The sequence below is a fragment of the Perognathus longimembris genome, chromosome 1 (assembly GCF_023159225.1).
Source record: "Perognathus longimembris pacificus isolate PPM17 chromosome 1, ASM2315922v1, whole genome shotgun sequence".
Lineage (NCBI taxonomy): Eukaryota > Metazoa > Chordata > Mammalia > Rodentia > Heteromyidae > Perognathus > Perognathus longimembris.
This window is the reverse complement of record NC_063161.1, coordinates 108419560-108437936: the sequence shown is the minus strand read 5'-3', so window position 1 is coordinate 108437936 and position 18377 is coordinate 108419560. Positions and strand designations below refer to the sequence as shown.

Sequence of the window (18377 nt, the reverse complement as noted above, 5' to 3'; positions counted from 1 at the left end):
CACTTGTGTATCACTACCTGGGTATCCACATCATGATGAGTTGAGGGAAGGAACGAAGTAATAAGATGTTACATTTTTGCCTCACTATCATATTGTCTTCTCATGCCTTGGCATTTCTTTTAATCATTTATAATTTTTGGTACAGAGTTCATCTTAAGTAGCCTGCCAGGAATAGAGGCAGAAGTGATTTCTGTAATGTGCATTTGAATATGTCCTGATATTTATTTCCCTTCTGTAGGTGCTACATGAAACATTTCCTCAACACACATTCCTTATGAATGGTCTCATTCAAGGTGTAAAGGTAAGGGCAATTTTTGTGGTGTTCATAAGGAACCAAAACGAAGACTCCTTAGTAGTTTAACTCTGGTAATTTAACTGAGCCTTAGAGAACAATACTTACTTGTTTTGGAGATTTAAATGTAAGTTTTAGTTTACATTTTAAAATGAAAGATTTTTTAAAATTCTTGAAGTTGATTGTCACAAGGTCTAAAATTGAGCCTCTCTTTGGCTTCTAGGCCATCTGTAAATGTTTTATTTCATGGGAGCAGAAAGCTTTTTTCTTCAGCTTACCTCTCCTCCATTGAGTTCTCTTCTTGCGTTGCCCTCTGCCCCCGCCCCCATACGTCACTTTACCTGTATTGCTGCCCTACTCAGCTTATACTGGGTTAACTGATAGCCGTGGTCAATGAAGGGATTGGAGTATGTTCCTTTTTCTTCCTAGATACCTGATGGGAAATTTCTGTGAGTTGATTTTCTCTTTGAAAAATTCCTATTCAGTTCACCTGTAATCCTGAATACTGCCATTTACTAGACTCTATGACAAGAACTGAGGGTGAGAGATGAAAAGGAACTTCCTCTCTCTGACATTAATCCAATAGAGTAGACTAATAAGAAGAATTCATAATAAAAATGTTGAAATTTTATGTACACACACAAAACACACATCTCCATGATAAAATGAATCCACTTCAGTAGCTCAGAGACTGGATAAAAAAGATGCTTCTTATTTCCTGTGAGGAAGAATGACTAACAGCTTACTGGCTTCAGGTGTGGGAGAACTGACTGGCTGGGCCTGTACAAAGGCTCATTGGCATGAAGGAGCCTGGCATGTGTAAACTGCAAGTATTGCATGCAGCCAAGGCATAGTTTGTGTATCAGGGCAAGATTTTGATGAGTGCTAGTTGTATACTATCACAGGCATCTTTTAACATATCATTATGGAAATTCAAATACACTAAAGGAGAGAATATAATAAATGCCCATGTGTTATTACTTATCTGTTATGTATTATGTATTATTACTTATCTACATTTTTGTTCCCTACCCTTGTCTCAGCTGTTATTTTGCCCTACACCTTTTATGTGTGTTAAAGATTTGAATGTAGCCCACAGTGAATGATAAATTATAGGCAGGTAGTACATGGAAGTCTCTTCCTTCTCTATAGTGCTATCTTCCTCAAAGTCTCCCAACGTAGCCTCAGTCAACTCTGTTGTTGAGGCTGGGTTGGGAGAGCCTATACTTTGTTTTTTGTTTTAGTTTTTTTTATATGTATATTTTTTATTATCAAACTGAATTACAGAGAGGTTACAGTTTCATACATTAGGCATTAGATACATTTTTTTTTTTTTTTTTGGCCAGTCCTGGGCCTTGGACTCAGGGCCTGAGCACTGTCCCTGGCTTCTTCCCGCTCAAGGCTAGCACTCTGCCACTTGAGCCACAGCGCCGCTTCTGGCCATTTTCTGTATATGTGGTGCTGGGGAATCGAACCTAGGGCTTCGTGTATCTGAGGCAGGCACTCTTGCCACTAGGCTATATCCCCAGCCCCTGGATACATTTCTTGTACTGTTTGTTACCTCGTCCCTCATTCCCCTCTCCCCCCCTCCCCCTTTCCCTCCCCCCCACCCACATTGTTCAGTTCATTTACACCAAACAGTTTTGCAAGTATTGCTTTTATAGTTGTTTGTCTTTTTTTTACCCGAGCCTATACTTTGACAGTCTACTTTTCTTGGGATTATAGTATATACACACTGAACCCTCTTTTCTCCCTGTAAGGCCCTTGGAGCAATATAGCATGTTTATTTGATTTGGGTGACCTCATTGCACCAGTTAATACTGAGAGTGAAACAGATGTATATCAAAGAATTTTTTTCCCCAGTATTTCCTAGAAAACAAGCTATTTTATTCCTTCTGTCCTTCCTCCCTCCCCATGATTAAACGTTATCATTGATAAGCACTGTATCACTTGAGTCACATTCTTAGTTCTTTTGCATTTAGTTTGTTTTTCAGAGAGGGCCTCACACTTTGGCACTGGCCAGCCTTACACAAAGATATGAATAGCTGGAATTACAGGTATATGTCACTACTCTAAGATCCCTCCCTTTTAAAATTTTTGTATTTTCCCACTCTTGTTAGATTATTTTTTAATACCAGTTTCTGTTTAATGCTTCACATTTCTGTTTGAGGGCCAGTAAAATGAGTTGAAGCTAATACATCTAGAAAATAAAAGTTGCAGATAACTGGGGGATCACATTCTAAATCTAACTTCCATTTCTTCTCCAGGGCCTGCTCTCTTTTCTGAGTGCCCCCCTCATAGGCGCTCTCTCAGACGTGTGGGGCAGAAAACCCTTTCTCCTTGTCACAGTCTTCTTCACCTGCTTCCCCATCCCACTGATGCGAATCAGCCCATGGTGAGTGACTTAGCTTTTCACTGTTAGTTCAGTTTTGTTGTTGTTGTAATTGTACTAGTCCTGGGGCTTGAACTCAGGGCCTAGGTGCTGAGCGTAGGCTCAAGGCTAGCACTCTAGTACCACTTGAGCCACAGCTTCACTCCTTGCTTTTTTGTGGTTAATTGAAGATAAGAGTCTACTGCCTTTCTTGCTCAGGCTGGATTCTAACCAAGATTTTTAGATTTCATTCTCCTGAGTAGCTAGAATTATAGGTGTGAGCTACCAGTGCCCAGCCAGCCCAGTCTGTTTTGAATACATACAATCTAGGTTGATCAACTCAACCAAAAATCTGTAATGTCTCCAAATCCCAAATTTTCTGGATGCTGATGTGACTCCTCAGGAGGAATGGTTCAGTGTTACACCAAGTTAGTTTCATGCAGAAAATATTTTTAATGCTATGTAAAATTACCTCTAGGCTTCATATGTAAGTTGCATGTAAGACATGAATAAATTTTCTGTGTAGATTTTGTTCTATCCCCCAAGGTGTCTCATACATAGGCAAATATTCTGAACCATGGTCCCAGCCATGTACTTACTAGATCCACAGAGCACTTCATAAGTGTCTCAAAGCATTTGTATCTGTGTTATTTCATCTCTTTGGTGGTATTAGTTATTTTTGAGTAGCTGCCATGATGCCCATTTTATAAAGGGGACTGAAACACATTGCAGTATTAGATCTGAATAAATTACTTAGGTGTCAATGAAAGGAAACGATTTTTTAAGGCCAACTGTTGGTGCTGTAACTTTAGTGTTCAGTCCTACAGGTCCAGTCCTGGAAATAGACTACCAACCCCATCCTCACCACTGGGGCTCAGCTGGCTTTGCAAATCTCTTTTTGTCAGTTCATTGCTTTAGGGCATGGACTTGAGCGTAGACTTCTGTGTATACTACAGTAGGACTCAACTGATTCTGAATCATAATGAGAATTTTCTCCTTTAGTGTGATAGATCCAGTGAGAGTATTTAGCTTGTAGTCAGCGTTCACTTAATTACCATACAGAGTTTTTAATTTATATGTGAGCCTTAGTTGTTTTTCTGGAGTTCAGAACATATTTTGGCCAGAATTCCTATTGTTAATGTTCTTCCTTTGTGAATAATATACACTTAACTACTTTATATACATGTATGAAAATGGAACAATGAGTCTTGTAGAGACAGTTTTTGGAGAAGGGGATGAAAGAGAGTGACAGGAGTGGGTCCAACCAAGGCACATTGTTTGCATATATGGACAGCTGATGCTAATTAAAAATGCTTAGGGTGTCGAGCTCATTCCTTGAATCCTAGGTACTTAGGAAGCTGAGAGTTGAGGATCTTGGTTCAAGGCCAGTCTTACCTCCAGTTAATCACAATATAAGCCTGAAGTGGCTGGCACTGTGGCTTAAGTGGTGAAGTGCTAGCCTTGAGCAAAGGAGTCTCAGGGACAGTGAACTGGCCCAGAATCCAAGCCCCAGGACCCGTCTAACAAAAAAAAAAAAGTGTAATAGCAACCTCAGTGGTAGCATAGTTTTATATAATTATCACATGTTAAAAAACATAAAAATTAGAGTTAAAATTTGCTAGGCGGGTACTCTACCATTGAGCCATGTCCCCAGCTATTTTATAAAAATACTTTCGGTGTCTATGTCCAAGAACACAATGGTTATCCAATGAGTTAGGGATTTTAAAAATGTATTTTAGCTACTTTAAACTTGCTTTCTTTAGATGTTATGTATTTGTTGTTAAGTTTTATTCCTATGTTTTTTATTATTATTTTATTTATCTATCTATCTATTTATTTATTTATCTATCTATCTATTTATCTATTTATTTATTTATTTATTTATTGCCAGTTCTGGCCCTTGGACTCAGGGCCTGAGCACTGCCCCTGGCTTCCTTTTTTTCCTCAAGGCTAGCACTCTACCACTTGAACCACTGTGCCAATTCTGACTTTTTTGTTTTTGTGTATGCTAGGCAAGCACTCTACTGCTAAGCCACATTCCTAGCCCCCCTATAAATTTTATTCTTTTCACTCTATTGCAAAATTGGCTCTGTAAATTGCTTGGTTTCCTAGTTCTATTGATGTCATCTGTAAATTTACCTTTTTCTTTCCAATGGACATAACCATTCTCTGCTCTTCCTAATTTTATTAACTAATGAATGACAATAAGTAAAAGTGACAGTCATTGTTTTATCTTCATGCATATAATGGGAATGTTGTAATGTTTCATTATGGGATGTCAGACTAGCTTTTTGTTGGAAAATACTATTCTTTTAAAGAGATTCCTCTTTTTAGAATAAAAATTAGATATCAAACATTTAGGTGATTTTTAGCATGAATGAAGATTATTGATTTTTCTCATGAATTGTTAATGTGATTACTAGATTTTTAAAAATACTATATGGAATTGAGGATATGGGTCAAGTGGTAGCATCTGCTTATTTTTTTTTTTTTTTTTGGCCAGTCCTGGGCCTTGGACTCAGGGCCTGAGCACTGTCCCTGGCTTCTTCCCGCTCAAGGCTAGCACTCTGCCACTTGAGCCACAGCGCCGCTTCTGGCCATTTTCTGTATATGTGGTGCTGGGGAATCGAACCTAGGGCCTCGTGTATCCGAGGCAGGCACTCTTGCCACTAGGCTATATCCCCAGCCCCAGCATCTGCTTATTAGCAAGCCCAAAGTCCTGAGTTTGTATTCCAGTAGTACCCCCAAAGAAATTGAACCTTCTAGAAAAACAACTCCACTTTCTGAAATATTCTCTGTGCTGATATTTCAGCCAATTTTTTTAAAGCTTCACATATATGATAGAAATTTATGATCTTACCTGCATTAAATTTTTGTGCCCACTATGCTTTCATGTAGGTTTTTTGTTGTTGTTGTTTTTGCCTGGACTCTGTCCCCGAACCTCTCTGTGCTCAAGGCTAGAGCTCTACTACGTGAGCCACAGCACCATTTCTGGCCTTTTCTGTTTATGTGGTACTGAGGAATTGAACCTAGGGCTTCCTGCATGCTAGGCAAGCATTCTTACCACTAAGCCACATTCTCAGCCCTCGTTGAGATTTATTTAAAAAAATAATTTGTATGTCTTTTCCTTTGCTAACAGTAGTTAATTTGAAGTTTTCTGTTAGCCACCTTTAACACAATGCCAAGAACTATACCTTTTCTTTAAATTCCCTTATTCTCTTTTTCTTCTGTTCCTTCATTTTTCTACACTACATGAACTCTGAGTAGTGACAAAACTATATTTTTACTTCATCTTGAATTTTTTTTTATTTTTAAGTATAATGTAAATCTACATGCATATTTACTTATTTTTTGGTTTATAATCTTTGCATCATTAATGTCTTTGATTCTGGCTATGAAAGTCCTGAGTAAATAAAATAATTTTTATAGGTGGTATTTTGCAATGATTGCTGTATCTGGAGTCTTCTCAGTCACATTCTCTGTGATATTTGCCTACGTAGCTGATGTTACTCAGGAGCACGAGCGAAGTACTGCTTATGGATGGGTAAGATCATAATTAACATTAGAAATTCATCAGAATGTGAGATTTAAAATAAGATTAGAAATGGAATTAGACAGATACTGAATCCTAAAGCAATATGAGTCCATTGTTACTCTGTTGCTGTGCACCTTATAGATTGTACAACTGAAAAGACCATTCTTCAAATAGTTGAGTTAATAATACAAAATACAGCAGACTTTTTGACAATTTGATATTAGATAATCTTTCTAATTTTTCTCAGGCATGATAATGATATTATGGTTATGTAGGGACCTATTAGAAGATGGCAGAGGAAGATTTGGGGTCAGAGGGCTACATATCATTTTATGAGATATTTTCAGTGGTTGAGGAAAAAGGTAGCTTGTGCACATGTAAGTAGCACCCATGGGCCTGAGCCTGCTGGGGCATGTGTACTGAAAATGATCTGGATAAATAGTGAAGGGTAATTGGTAAGAAAAGGATGGGCAGCAGACCTCTAAGTGATTTCTCTCCTTTCCTGAGTCTTTAAATCCCACTTCCTGGAATAGGGTTAACTAGTGATTCATTGTTGACTATCTAAATGAATAATTTCATGAATCAGTCATTGAAATACAGGTAAATTACAGCTGTTCCACAAAACATAGCTTTTACTCTGTTGACTTAATATCTTTCATGTCCCATGTGAAAGAAGGGCATCCTGAGCATGCTGAGGACAGAGGGAAAAGCAGTAGGAAGACTTCTGTGAGTAGCTAGAATTACAGCATGGGCCACCAGCACTGGCAATTATTTTTAGCTGATACATGAAAACAAAAATGGCATATACTAATGAGAGGAACTATGTCATGTTCTGATAAATTTGCATGTGCATACTTGTAAATCAGGTTTATTTAACATTTCCTTTAGGAATTTTTTTATTAGAAGGTCTTATTTTCAGCAGGAACTTTGGTCTTAAAGCTGCTATACTAAGCAGAAGTGCTTTAGGAAAAAGAATCACTAGAAATGACTATGGCCTAATTATCCTTTCTGGCTTAGCTCTTCATTGTATAGTGGCAGTTACAATTGACCCCTACTCATGGGTATGTGGAGAACTCACTGAGTGTCCCAGCTGAAGTGTATTTCCAGAAAGCTCCACATACAGGCTGCTGGATTTGTCTTGTGGCCAGGACTGTGCCAGTAACTACCTTGGCATTAACCCTTACCTATCTTAGAGAGATAGAAAAATTTTATTGTCAGAATTTGTGTGCAACATACTTGTTTACAGCCAGGGAACAATGGCTACAGGGGTACACCTGGAGGCCCTGGGTGAGAATGTGCTTTCTGGTGGAGACACCTGTGCAACTATTCCCAGCTGGTTGGGACCCGGGGATCAATAAATAGGCTTTTTCACAGATTCACCTGTAGAATCCTGAGTGAGGGTATGTTTCTTGCAGGTCTCAGCCACCTTCGCTGCCAGTCTGGTCAGCAGCCCAGCCATTGGAGCGTATCTTTCTGCCAATTATGGAGACAGCCTTGTTGTGCTTGTAGCCACAGTGGTGGCTCTTCTGGACATTTGCTTCATCTTGGTGACTGTTCCAGAATCTCTACCAGAGAAAATTAGACCAGTTTCCTGGGGAGCTCAGATTTCTTGGAAACAAGCAGACCCTTTTGCGGTAAAGTGAAAGATGAAATACTGACTTCATAAATAACTAAGCCAAGCCAAAAAAAAAAAAAAATAGTAGACACGCAGCCTCAAGAATCTCAGTGATTAGCTGGGCCCTGGGGGCTCACGCTTGTAATCCTAGCTACTTAGGAGGCTGAAATCTGAGGGGAGCAGTTCAAAGCCAGCCCAGGCAGAAAAGTCCCATGAGTCTCTTATCTCAACAAACCAGTGCTAGCCTTGAGCTGAAGAACGCAGAAACAGCTCCCAGGTCCAGAGTTAAAGCCCCATTTATTTTGCTCAAGACTAGTGCTGCACTATTTGAGCCACTGTTCCACTTCCAGCTTTTTGGAAATACCTCATAGACTTTTCTGCCTGGGCTGGCTTTGAACCTCGATCCTCAGATCTCAGCCTGTTGAGTAGCTAGGATTACAGGTATGAGCCACTGACACTGGGCTTAGACTTGGTTCTTAAGCCAATCTCCCTCTCCCTCTCCCTCTCCCTCTCCCTCTCCCTCTCCCTCTCCCTCTCCCTCTCCCTCTCTCTCCCTCCCTCCCTCCCTCCTTGGACTCAGCCTCCTACTCTCACTTAGCTTTTTCACTCAAGGCTATTCTCTACCACTTTAACCACATCTCTGCTTCTGGCCTTTCACTGATTAATTGGAGGTAGTGTTTCTTGTCTTTTCTTGCCTGGTTGACATCCAGTGGGAATCTTCAGATCTTGGCCTCTTCGATAGCTAGGATTACAGGCATGAGTCAAATCACTGGTGCCCAGCCGTTCTCTTTGTTTTTTTAAATTTTTTTATTGTTATTGTAAGTAAAGGTGATGTACAGAGGGGTTATAGTTACATTCTTCAGGTGATGAGTACATTTCTTTTGGGATAATGTACCCCTTCCCTCGCAGTTTTCATACCAGCCATTTTCTTTTTAAAAACAAAGTAATGAGGCTGCCCATTTGAAGTGAATTCACTTTAAGAAGGTTAAGTGTACTTGGTTTGACTAATGTGATTGGTTTCTAAGTCATTGATAAGCATTTACATCAACCATAGGCTTTGAACTTACATTTTGCAGATTAAATGGATGTGTGTATGTGTGTGTGCGTGCACGCGTGTGTGTGCACTCTAATCTTTTGGAGGTTACAGGAGAAGTATGCCACACCAAAAACCTTTGGTGCTGAGGTAGAAATGTCACAATGAAATGTTTCCTTGTATAGCAAATATATGCTAAAAAATACTTCAAATTTTTAAAAAGTGCTAAGAAAAAGTAACTTATTCTCACCAGCACCACCACCCCAAAATCTGGTTTGAAATTGCTTCTGAAAGAAATGTGTACGGGGGGCTGGGGATATGGCCTAGTGGCAAGAGTGCTTGCCTTGTATACATGAGGCCCTGGGTTCAATTCCCCAGCACCACATATACAGAAAACGGCCAGAAGTGGCGCTGTGTCTCAAGTGGCAGAGTGCTAGCCTTGAGCAAGAAGCCAGGGACAGTGCTCAGGCCCTGAGTCCAAGGCCCAGGACTGGCCACTAAAAAAAAAAAATGTGTACAGGAAAAGAAAGAACTGGAGGCTTGATTTTTCACTTTTTATCCCTGAGTTTAACTTTTAGGAAACATACTTGTAAGAGGAAAAGTAATTTTTCAGAAACCCTTACCTAAAATGGTTATAATGTCAGACAGCAAGGGAAGAGCTTGGGGCAGGAAACAGGTGAGAATAGCCAATCATGTAGACTTCTAGCTCATCATCTGGGACTTCTGGATCCCACTTAAAATGTACACATAAACTAGTTTGGTGTGTGGTGAGTAGCAAGGGCTCAGTAAACATGTCTGTTGGCTTTGTGTTTGTCTTCTGCTTATTTCAGTCATTGAAGAAAGTTGGAAAAGATTCTACTGTCTTACTCATCTGTATCACCGTGTTTCTTTCATACCTCCCAGAAGCTGGACAGTATTCAAGTTTTTTTCTCTATCTCAGGCAGGTGAGTAATTTTTTTCCTAGTAAATTTGAACATAAAGGCTATTGAAGATTGAGATTTGTCTAAAGATAATTTGGAAGACTACATATGAACTTGCTTCTAGTTTTAAAAAAATACATAGATGCAAGACTGGTGTGGGTGGCTCGTACCTGTAAATGCTGCTATTCAGGCTAAGGTCTGCGGATTTCAGTTCAAAGCCAACCTGGCCCACAAAGTCTGTGAGATTCTTCTCTTCAACTAACCAACAAAAGCTACAAGTGAAGGTATAGCTCAAGCAGTAGGGTGCTATTGAAAAAGCAAGGTACTCATTTGTGACATAGGAAGAATATATAAAAGAAATACAAAGTACTTACTCTGTGTTCTATAGAATTTCAATAGTGGACAAGATTGTTCTCTTTGGGGAGGGAGGGTGCCTATACTGGGGGCCTATGCACAGTCCCTGAGTCTTTTTGCTCAAGACTGTGTTCTACTTGAGCCACACCTCTACTCTGGCTTGTTGGCATTTAATTGGAGATATGAGTCTCACAGAGTTTTTTGGTCAGGATGGATTCAAATCATGACCCTCAGTTCTCAGACTTCTGAGTAGCCAGGATTTATAAGCAAGAGCCACTGGCACTCAGCTATTTATCATTTTTAAAACTTTGGATTTGTGCTTCTAATTGCTTTCCTCCTCTTCTTTATCCTCCTCTTCCCCATCTTTCCTGTTGCTCACATGATTTTAATGTGCAGCAACAGCTAAAAGTCACTGGATTTGCTGATTAGAAAATTCTCTGTTGGCAGTATTGAAAGCCAAAACATTTTCTTTCCTATTTTTTTCCCACACCCTTGGTCATGCTCCCTCATTCTTCCTTCCTGCTACTGAAACCACTTTCAAGAGCTTCATTGTTTCATTGATGTTGACCCACATACATAGAATATTTTGACCTTATTCACTCTTCATATTCTTTTCATCACATGTAATTATTACATTTTTCCATTTCTGGATTGGAGACAGACGTAAGAGAATATGAAAAAAACAAGTAGACATAAAGAATATTAAATATCACAGTTTAAGCAGTGCCTGCTTATCTTCTTATATCAGATTATTTTTTCTTGCCAGTCCTGGAGCTTGAACTCAGGGCCCGAGCACTGTCCCTGGCTTCTTTTTGCTCAAGGCTAGCACTCTGCCTCTTGAGTCACAGCACCACTTCTGGTCTTTTCTATATATGTGGCACTGAGGAATTGAACCCAGTGCTTCATGTGTACAAGGCAAGCACTCTTGCCACTAGGCCATATTCTCAGCCCCTAGTTTTTTATTTTATTTTATTTTATTTTTTGCTAGTCCTGGGGCTTGAACTCAGGGCCTGAGCACTGTCCCTGGCTTCTTTTTGCTCAAGGCTAGCACTCTACCACTTGAGCCACAGTGCCACTTCTGGCTTTTTCTTTATATGTGGTGCTGAGGAATCGAACCTAGGGCTTCATGTATACGAGGCAAGCACTTTACCACTAGGCCATATTCCCAGCCCCACTTATATCAGATTTAGATGTTAATTATTGCTTAAATAGGTTCAGCTTTCGGCACTTGCCCTAACTTTCCTCAGTGATTTTATCTTACCACTTTAATAGAACAGAACATTTCTTATTTCTGCATTATATAACTAAAGTATTTTTCTCCATTTCTGCAGGTCATAGGTTTTGGATCCGTTAAAATTGCAGCATTCATAGCCATGGTAGGAATTCTGTCTATTGTGGCCCAGGTGAGTATCATTGTACCTATATAGGGTTTTTTGTTGTTGTTTCAATTAAAAAAAAATTTTTTTAATCTTGACAGCCACAGATCCACAGGAAGCCACATGTAAAAGTAGAGGGAGAGCCTTGTTCTGGCACAACATATGCAAGTAGAATAGAGCATCTAATTTGGGCCGCTGACAGGGCCTGACTCATACCATTCCTTTTTTTTTTTTTGCCAGTCCTGGGCCTTGGACTCAGGGCCTGAGCACTGTCCCTGACTTCTTCTTGCTCAAGGCTAGCACTCTGCCACTTGAGCCACAGCGCCACTTCTGGCCGTTTTCTATATATGTGGTGCTGGGGAATCGAACCCAGGGCCTCATGTATACAAGGCAAGCACTCTTGCCACTAGGCCATATCCCTAGCCCATACCATTCCTTTTTGATAGAATGTTGAAATCAGGATTTAAGAGCATTGTGTGCTAGTCCTGGGGCTTGAACTCAGGGACCAAAATTATACTTAATTACATCTTTTTAGATATTGTGGAATTAATCAGGGGAATGTTTCTATGATATTTCAGTGATCAAAAGTAGAAATGAATAGCAATAACTGTTCCAGACTCTGCTGTCTGCAGAACCAACTAACAGGGAATCAGCAGCTTAGAATATAGAATCAAAGGCAGGGCCTGTGTCCCTTCCATGGTCATGGTTGTGCTCAGGTGTGTTTACCTTGTAGGGGCTGCTTGGAGGTAATTGCCTTGGAATGGCCATGAGGCTGAGCAGATAGATGTTCTTTGATTTGGAAAAAGTGAAAAGGTCGCAGAATGGTTTCTCCTAAATACTAGAGTCAAACAGGCTCATGGGAGTGCACCAAGGCAAAGGCCTTTTTTGTTGTTTTTGTTTTGACTATGTAGGAAAATGTAAATTGTGCCCATAACTTTGGTTTGTTTGTTTGTTTTGCCAGTCCTGGAGCTTGGACTCAGGGCCTGAGCACTGTCCCTGGCTTCTTTTTGCTCAAGGCTAGCACTCTGCCACTTGAGCCACAGCGCCACTTCTGGCCATTTTCTATATATGTGGTGCTGGGGAATTGAACCCAGGGCTTCATGTATACAAGGCAAGCTCTCTTACCACTAGGCCATATTCCCAGCCCCTGGTTTGTTTTTTATATTAACTTTAGTTGGCTATCCCAGAGGCTTCTTTTTACCCTAATCCACTTCAGACTATCCCATCTTGTTATTAAGTAGAATATGTATTTATTAAAATCAACCCCAGTTCCAATTTAGGAAAACTGGCAGAAAATAATCTCCAACAAAATTCATGTCTTCTGTAAATGGTCAGCAGATATACTTCTCATCCATAGTCAAGTGCTTGTCATTTCTCTGGAGAGACTGAGATCTGTCCCTCAGGCATGATAACCAATGAATGGCTGTGACAACCTGTTGGGGCAAAGCACCTGTCAGACAGGCTTGTCAGGAAAAGGCCTCACCCAAGTTCTAGGTCAGTGCTCTAGCTTCTGAGGAGATGCATCTATATTGCCTGGCCTCTGAGGCTATATAGGCTGGGGGTGGGTGTAAATCCATGCAGATCCTCAGTCATTAGTGAGTGGGCTTCTCCAGAGAGATTGCATTCTGAATTTGAGATTGCATTCCAAATGTTTTTTGTAGGTGGTTTTGTTTTGTTTTTGCTGGTCCTAGGGCTTGAACTCAGGGCTTGGGCACTGTCACTGAGGTTTATTTTGTTGTTGTTGTTCAAGGCTAGTGCTCTACTACTTGGAGAGCCACAGCTCCACTTCCAACTGTTCTGGAGATAAGAGGATCACGGGCTTTTCCTGCCTAGGCTGCCTGTGAACTGTGATCCTCTGATCCTCTGATCTCAGCCTCCTGAATAGCTAGGATTCTAAATCACCAGCACCCAGACTATTGAAAATGTCTTGTGTTCTTCACATGGGTTCTTAGTTGTCTCCTTTCCTTTGCAGACTGTCTTTCTCAGCATTTTGATGAAGTCACTGGGAAATAAGAATACTGTCCTGCTTGGCTTGGGCTTCCAGATGTTCCAACTGGCCTGGTACGGCTTTGGATCTCAGGCCTGGTAAGCTTCACCATTAGATTCTTGCCTATCACCAAACTTTGTATGTTTTTGAGGCACTCAGGCTAGTTAACTGGGATGAGAAGTAAAGGTTATTTCACTGGCTTGGTGTATTGGACATTTCAGAAACCTTCAGGCTAACATTATGTTGGGCAAGGGTGGAGCTAGATAATCTAAGATGACTGACTATAAAATAGAATGCCGGCACTGAATTATTACCTAATTGCATCTGTTCCTCCTTTTCAGCCCTCTCACTGAGCTGCATGTATGTGCATTTGCAGTTGTTTCTTTTAGGGATGTCACATATAGTCAAACAAAAAGAGAAGTAAAAGTGACTGGTTGTGTCAAACTGTACTGGCATAACCGAGTGACCTTAGCCAATAAATGACCATGAAATAGAGCATTTGAGTCACTTCCATCTCCTTCAGAACCATGTGTAGCCTAAGGCAGTTTTTAGTACCCAGAGTTTTAGATTTCCATTAACAGGAAGGAAAGTGGAATAAAGCCCTTTGGAGTAAAAAGAAACAAATAGAATCTTGAGCACCATTTTGTGTGTCAAGTTTCCCTTTGTGCCTGGTTGCTAAATTTTGGAGCACCTGTCTATCTTGTAGATACCAGAGCTGGTCCTGGCTTTGCATGTGTAGATGGAAGTCAGGATTTAGTTGTTAGAGGTTATTTGGGCGGCAAACATGAAACTGTGAATTTCATTCGGACAAATGGTTCTTTCTGTGCGACGTTTTGCCTAAGATTAACTTGATTGATTCTTTGTTCTTTTTTATTTTGGACCTAGGAAGTTTGGTTCAGTAGCTAGTGTAGTTAGTGTTAAAAAGACTTGGGTCGTCATGGTTTTCTTTCACAGTAAAGACCATCCCCAATGAAGTGTGGCCCTGTGGGGAACCAGCAATCACCTCATTAAAAAGAGGAGGCGCATTGCACTGCCAGGGCTAACTGTTGAGAAGTAGAAGAATGGGAAGTCAGAGAAAAGAAATAAAAATCTTCTTAGGGTTTTACTGAAAGTCTAGTGTGGTGGCACATACTTGTAGTCCCAGCTACTGGAAAGGTAGAGGCAAAGAAAATCACCATTTGAGGCCAGTCTAGGCAAATGTCAGAAAGAACCTATCCCTAAAACAATCCTTGTATGGGGAGACATGACTGTAGTCCCAGATACTTGGGAAATGGAGGTAGGATAAATACAGTTTGAGGATAGACCTTGTCTCAAAGAACCATCCAGGAGTTGTGGTTCAGGACTGCTACCCCAGCTATGTAATAGGTAGAGGTAGGAAAGTCACAGTCTTTGTAAAGAGGAGGGAAATAAAACTGAACATGAGGAAACAAAAGGCGTTTGAACTTTGGTTGCTAACTACATTGTGAACCATAAGCTTCTTGGGACTTTGCCATAACCTATCTTATCTTTGTAGGATGATGTGGGCAGCGGGGACTGTGGCCGCCATGTCCAGCATCACATTCCCAGCCATCAGCGCCCTGGTATCTCGGAATGCAGAGTCAGATCAGCAAGGTGAGGCCGGTCCTCGCTGTTTCCTCCTTCGGCTAGGGCTTCCTTGCCTGAATCCCTGGGCTCTCCACATGGACAGCAGGAGGTGGCAGCTGGGTGGTCCCGGCTCCGGGGGAATACCACCCATTTTCTCTCCCATCTGGAAGGGATTGCGATCCTCTTCATTTATGCTTATTCTTTTAAAAGTCCAGAAGATCAGATTACAAAGAATTAGAAACTACTCATTTTCTTTTTCCAGGTATGTGTGTCTGCGTGCACACACAGTGCTACTTGAATTCAAGGTCTAGGCACTGTCCCTTAGGTTTTTGCTTAAAGCTGGCACTCTATTGCTTGAGGCACACCCCCACTTTTTGCTAGTTAATTTGAGGTAAGAGTTTCATAGAGTTTTCTTCCTGGATTGCCTTCAAACTGAGGCCTCAGATCTCAGCCTCCTAAATAACTAGGATTCTAGGTATGAACCACCAGCACCTGGCCTTTATCCAGTTAGACCCTTTTGCCTAAACTATACTGTATATGCATATATGCCACAGAGATGTTTTTATGGGTGTTTGGGTTGGTTTTTTTTTTTTTTGGCCAGTCCTGGGTCTTGAACTCAGAGCCTGAGCACTATCCCTGGCTTCTTTTTGCTCAAGGCTAGCACTCTGTCACTTGAGCCACAGCACCACTTCTGGCCTTTTCCATACATGTGGTGCTGGGGAATCAAATCCAGGGCTTCATGTATACGAGTCAAGCACTCTTGCCACTAGGCCATATTCCCAACCCAGAGATGTTTTTATGTATGTGCACATATACATAGTGTATGTATGTATGCATTGTGATTGTCTAATTTGTGGAATCAAACCCAAATGCCTTGCACACAGTAGTCATGAACATCTATACTGAGCTTTAACTCCAACCTTATATTATTACTATTTTATTTATTTATTTTTGCCAGTCCTGGCGCTTGGACTCAGGGCCTGAGCACTGTCCCTGGCTTCTTTTTGCTCAAGGCTAGTCCTCTTATCACTTGAGCCACAGCGCCTCTTCTGGCATTTTCTATATACATGGTGCTAGGGAATTGAACCCAGGGCTTCATGTATATAAGTCAAGCACTCTTGCCACTAGACCATATTCCCAGCCCCCAGCTTTATATTATTAAGAGAGCCATTTTATATCAGAGCCATTTTTATTCATATCTTTTTAAAGCAGTGTTGCTTTAAAAAAAAACACACACACAAGTTTTATGTGTCACCCTGGCTGCATGCAGTAGTAGCTCAGCTGGCTGTTATGTGTGAAGGCACAAGCCCTCCATGGAGGCCTGTCCTGTTGTCACTACACAGAATTCCTTCCTTCCTTCCTTCCTTCCTTCCTTCCTTCCTTCCTTCCTTCCTTCCTTCCTTCCTTCCTTCCTCCCTCCCTCCCTTCCTCCCTCCCTCCCTCTCTCTCTTTCTTTCTTTCTTTCTTTCTTTCTTCCTTTCTTTCTATCTGTCTTTCTGTCTTTCTTTTTTTGTGCAAGTCCTGGGCCTTGGGACTCAGGGTCTGAGCACTGTCCCTGGCTTCCTTTTGCTCAAGGCTAGCACTCTACCACTTGAGCCACAGCGCCACTTCTGGCTTTTTCTGTTTATGTGGTACTGAGGAATCAAACCCATAACATTATGCATGCTAGGCAAGCACTCTACCGCTAAGCCACATTCTCAGCCCTACGGAACTTATTTTATGTAATGTTAGTATGAATGTTTTGAAATATCAACACACAAAACTTGCAATATGTAATATTAAGCTGAATTCTATTTGATCATTTACAATAGATGGACACAATTCATATATGGTTCAAGCTCATTTTTTACCTGCCACTTTGGGAAATAGAGATACCTAGAAATGAGCACTTTGGGAATTTTTCAGTACCATCTACACTGAGGTGGGCATAGATGCAGCCACCCCTGTTAGAACTCAGTCTGTGTTGCTGCTCTGCACAGTATTGAAAATGGAAATCTGTCATTTCGTCTTCTTATAGATCTTCATGCAGAGTAAGCAGCATTGAATGGGGATAACAAAACCAAGAAAACTTAGTGTTGGTGGCAAAATATTATTAGTCTTTCCTCAGAATGTAGCCTGTGTTGTAGGAATGTGCTGATAAGTTTCACATCTTGAGATGCTTTTCTGAGACTCTCTTCCTCCTCTTTGTCCTGGTTTAGGAGTTGCGCAGGGGATCATAACTGGAATTCGGGGGCTGTGCAATGGCCTGGGACCAGCTCTGTATGGATTAATATTCTACATGTTCCATGTTGAACTCAGCGAGCTCGGCCCAGAACTGCATTCTGACGATGGAGCCCTACAGGTAATTTGGTGATGCTACTTTGTAATAGTGGTTGCATCCAATAATATCAAAATTTTATGTCCTTAATATATTTTTACCTGTATATTACTATTGTATTTGATAGAAATTAAGCTCTGTGTTCATTGCTTTTGGGGTTGGAAAGGAGTCATTTCATACATTTAGCATATTATGAAAACAGCTTGCCTCAAATTTATTCAGGTTCTGTTTTCACCTATAGAATCACTGTGGTGATGTTAGTCTGCTAAGCACAGGCTAAATAAAATATGAAAAGGCCTAGAAATCTAGCCAAAAATTGAATTAGGTTGTTTTCTATTTTGTGCTAGTCCTAGAGCTTAAACTCAGGGCTGGAGTACTGTTCCTTAGCTTTTTTACTGGCATTCCCACTTAAGCCACACCTTACTTCCAGCTTTTTGCTGATTAGATTTTTATTTATTTATTTATTGCCAGTCCTAGGGCCTGAACTCAGGGCCTGGGCACTGTCCCTGAGCTGCTTTTGCTCAAGTCTAGCACTCTACCACTTGAGTGAGCCACAGCACCACTTCCGGCTTTTTCCATTTATGTGACACTGAGGAATCAAACCCAGGGCTTTGTGCATGCAAGGCAAGCACCCTACCACTAGTCCACATTCCCAGCCCCTACTGATTGGAGATTTGATATCGATAGATCATTCTCATGAGCTTTGCTGTCCCAGCTGGCTTCCACCTCTGATCCTTAGATCTCAGCCTCCTGAGCAGTTAGGATTACAGGCATCAGCACCCAGCACCCAGCACCCAGCTGGCTTTTCTGTTCTTGTTTTAAGAGAGAATTAATACAGATTTCTCTACAACACTAGAATTTTTATGTAGAGTTGTACATCTGTGAGGCCACAAAATGAGATTATAGATAAGCATCTGCAGCTTTTATAGGCTTACAGTGTGGATTTAGCTAATTAGTATAGTACAAAAAATAGACAGGCCCCTTGGCTCAAAC

General features: G+C 40.9%; 1 protein-coding gene across 1 annotated transcript in view; it reads left to right on the top strand.

The window, feature by feature from the left end:
* Mfsd14b (major facilitator superfamily domain containing 14B) overlaps nucleotides 1-18377 on the top strand; it is a 54787-nt gene that overhangs the window by 33654 nt on the left and 2756 nt on the right. Inside the window, exons 3-11 of the mRNA XM_048345629.1 lie at nucleotides 239-301; nucleotides 2560-2687; nucleotides 6093-6207; nucleotides 7614-7832; nucleotides 9677-9790; nucleotides 11452-11523; nucleotides 13469-13581; nucleotides 14997-15094; nucleotides 17266-17408. Of these exons, the coding sequence (XP_048201586.1) occupies nucleotides 239-301; nucleotides 2560-2687; nucleotides 6093-6207; nucleotides 7614-7832; nucleotides 9677-9790; nucleotides 11452-11523; nucleotides 13469-13581; nucleotides 14997-15094; nucleotides 17266-17408 (1065 nt within the window). The remainder of the gene's footprint in view (nucleotides 1-238; nucleotides 302-2559; nucleotides 2688-6092; nucleotides 6208-7613; nucleotides 7833-9676; nucleotides 9791-11451; nucleotides 11524-13468; nucleotides 13582-14996; nucleotides 15095-17265; nucleotides 17409-18377) is intronic.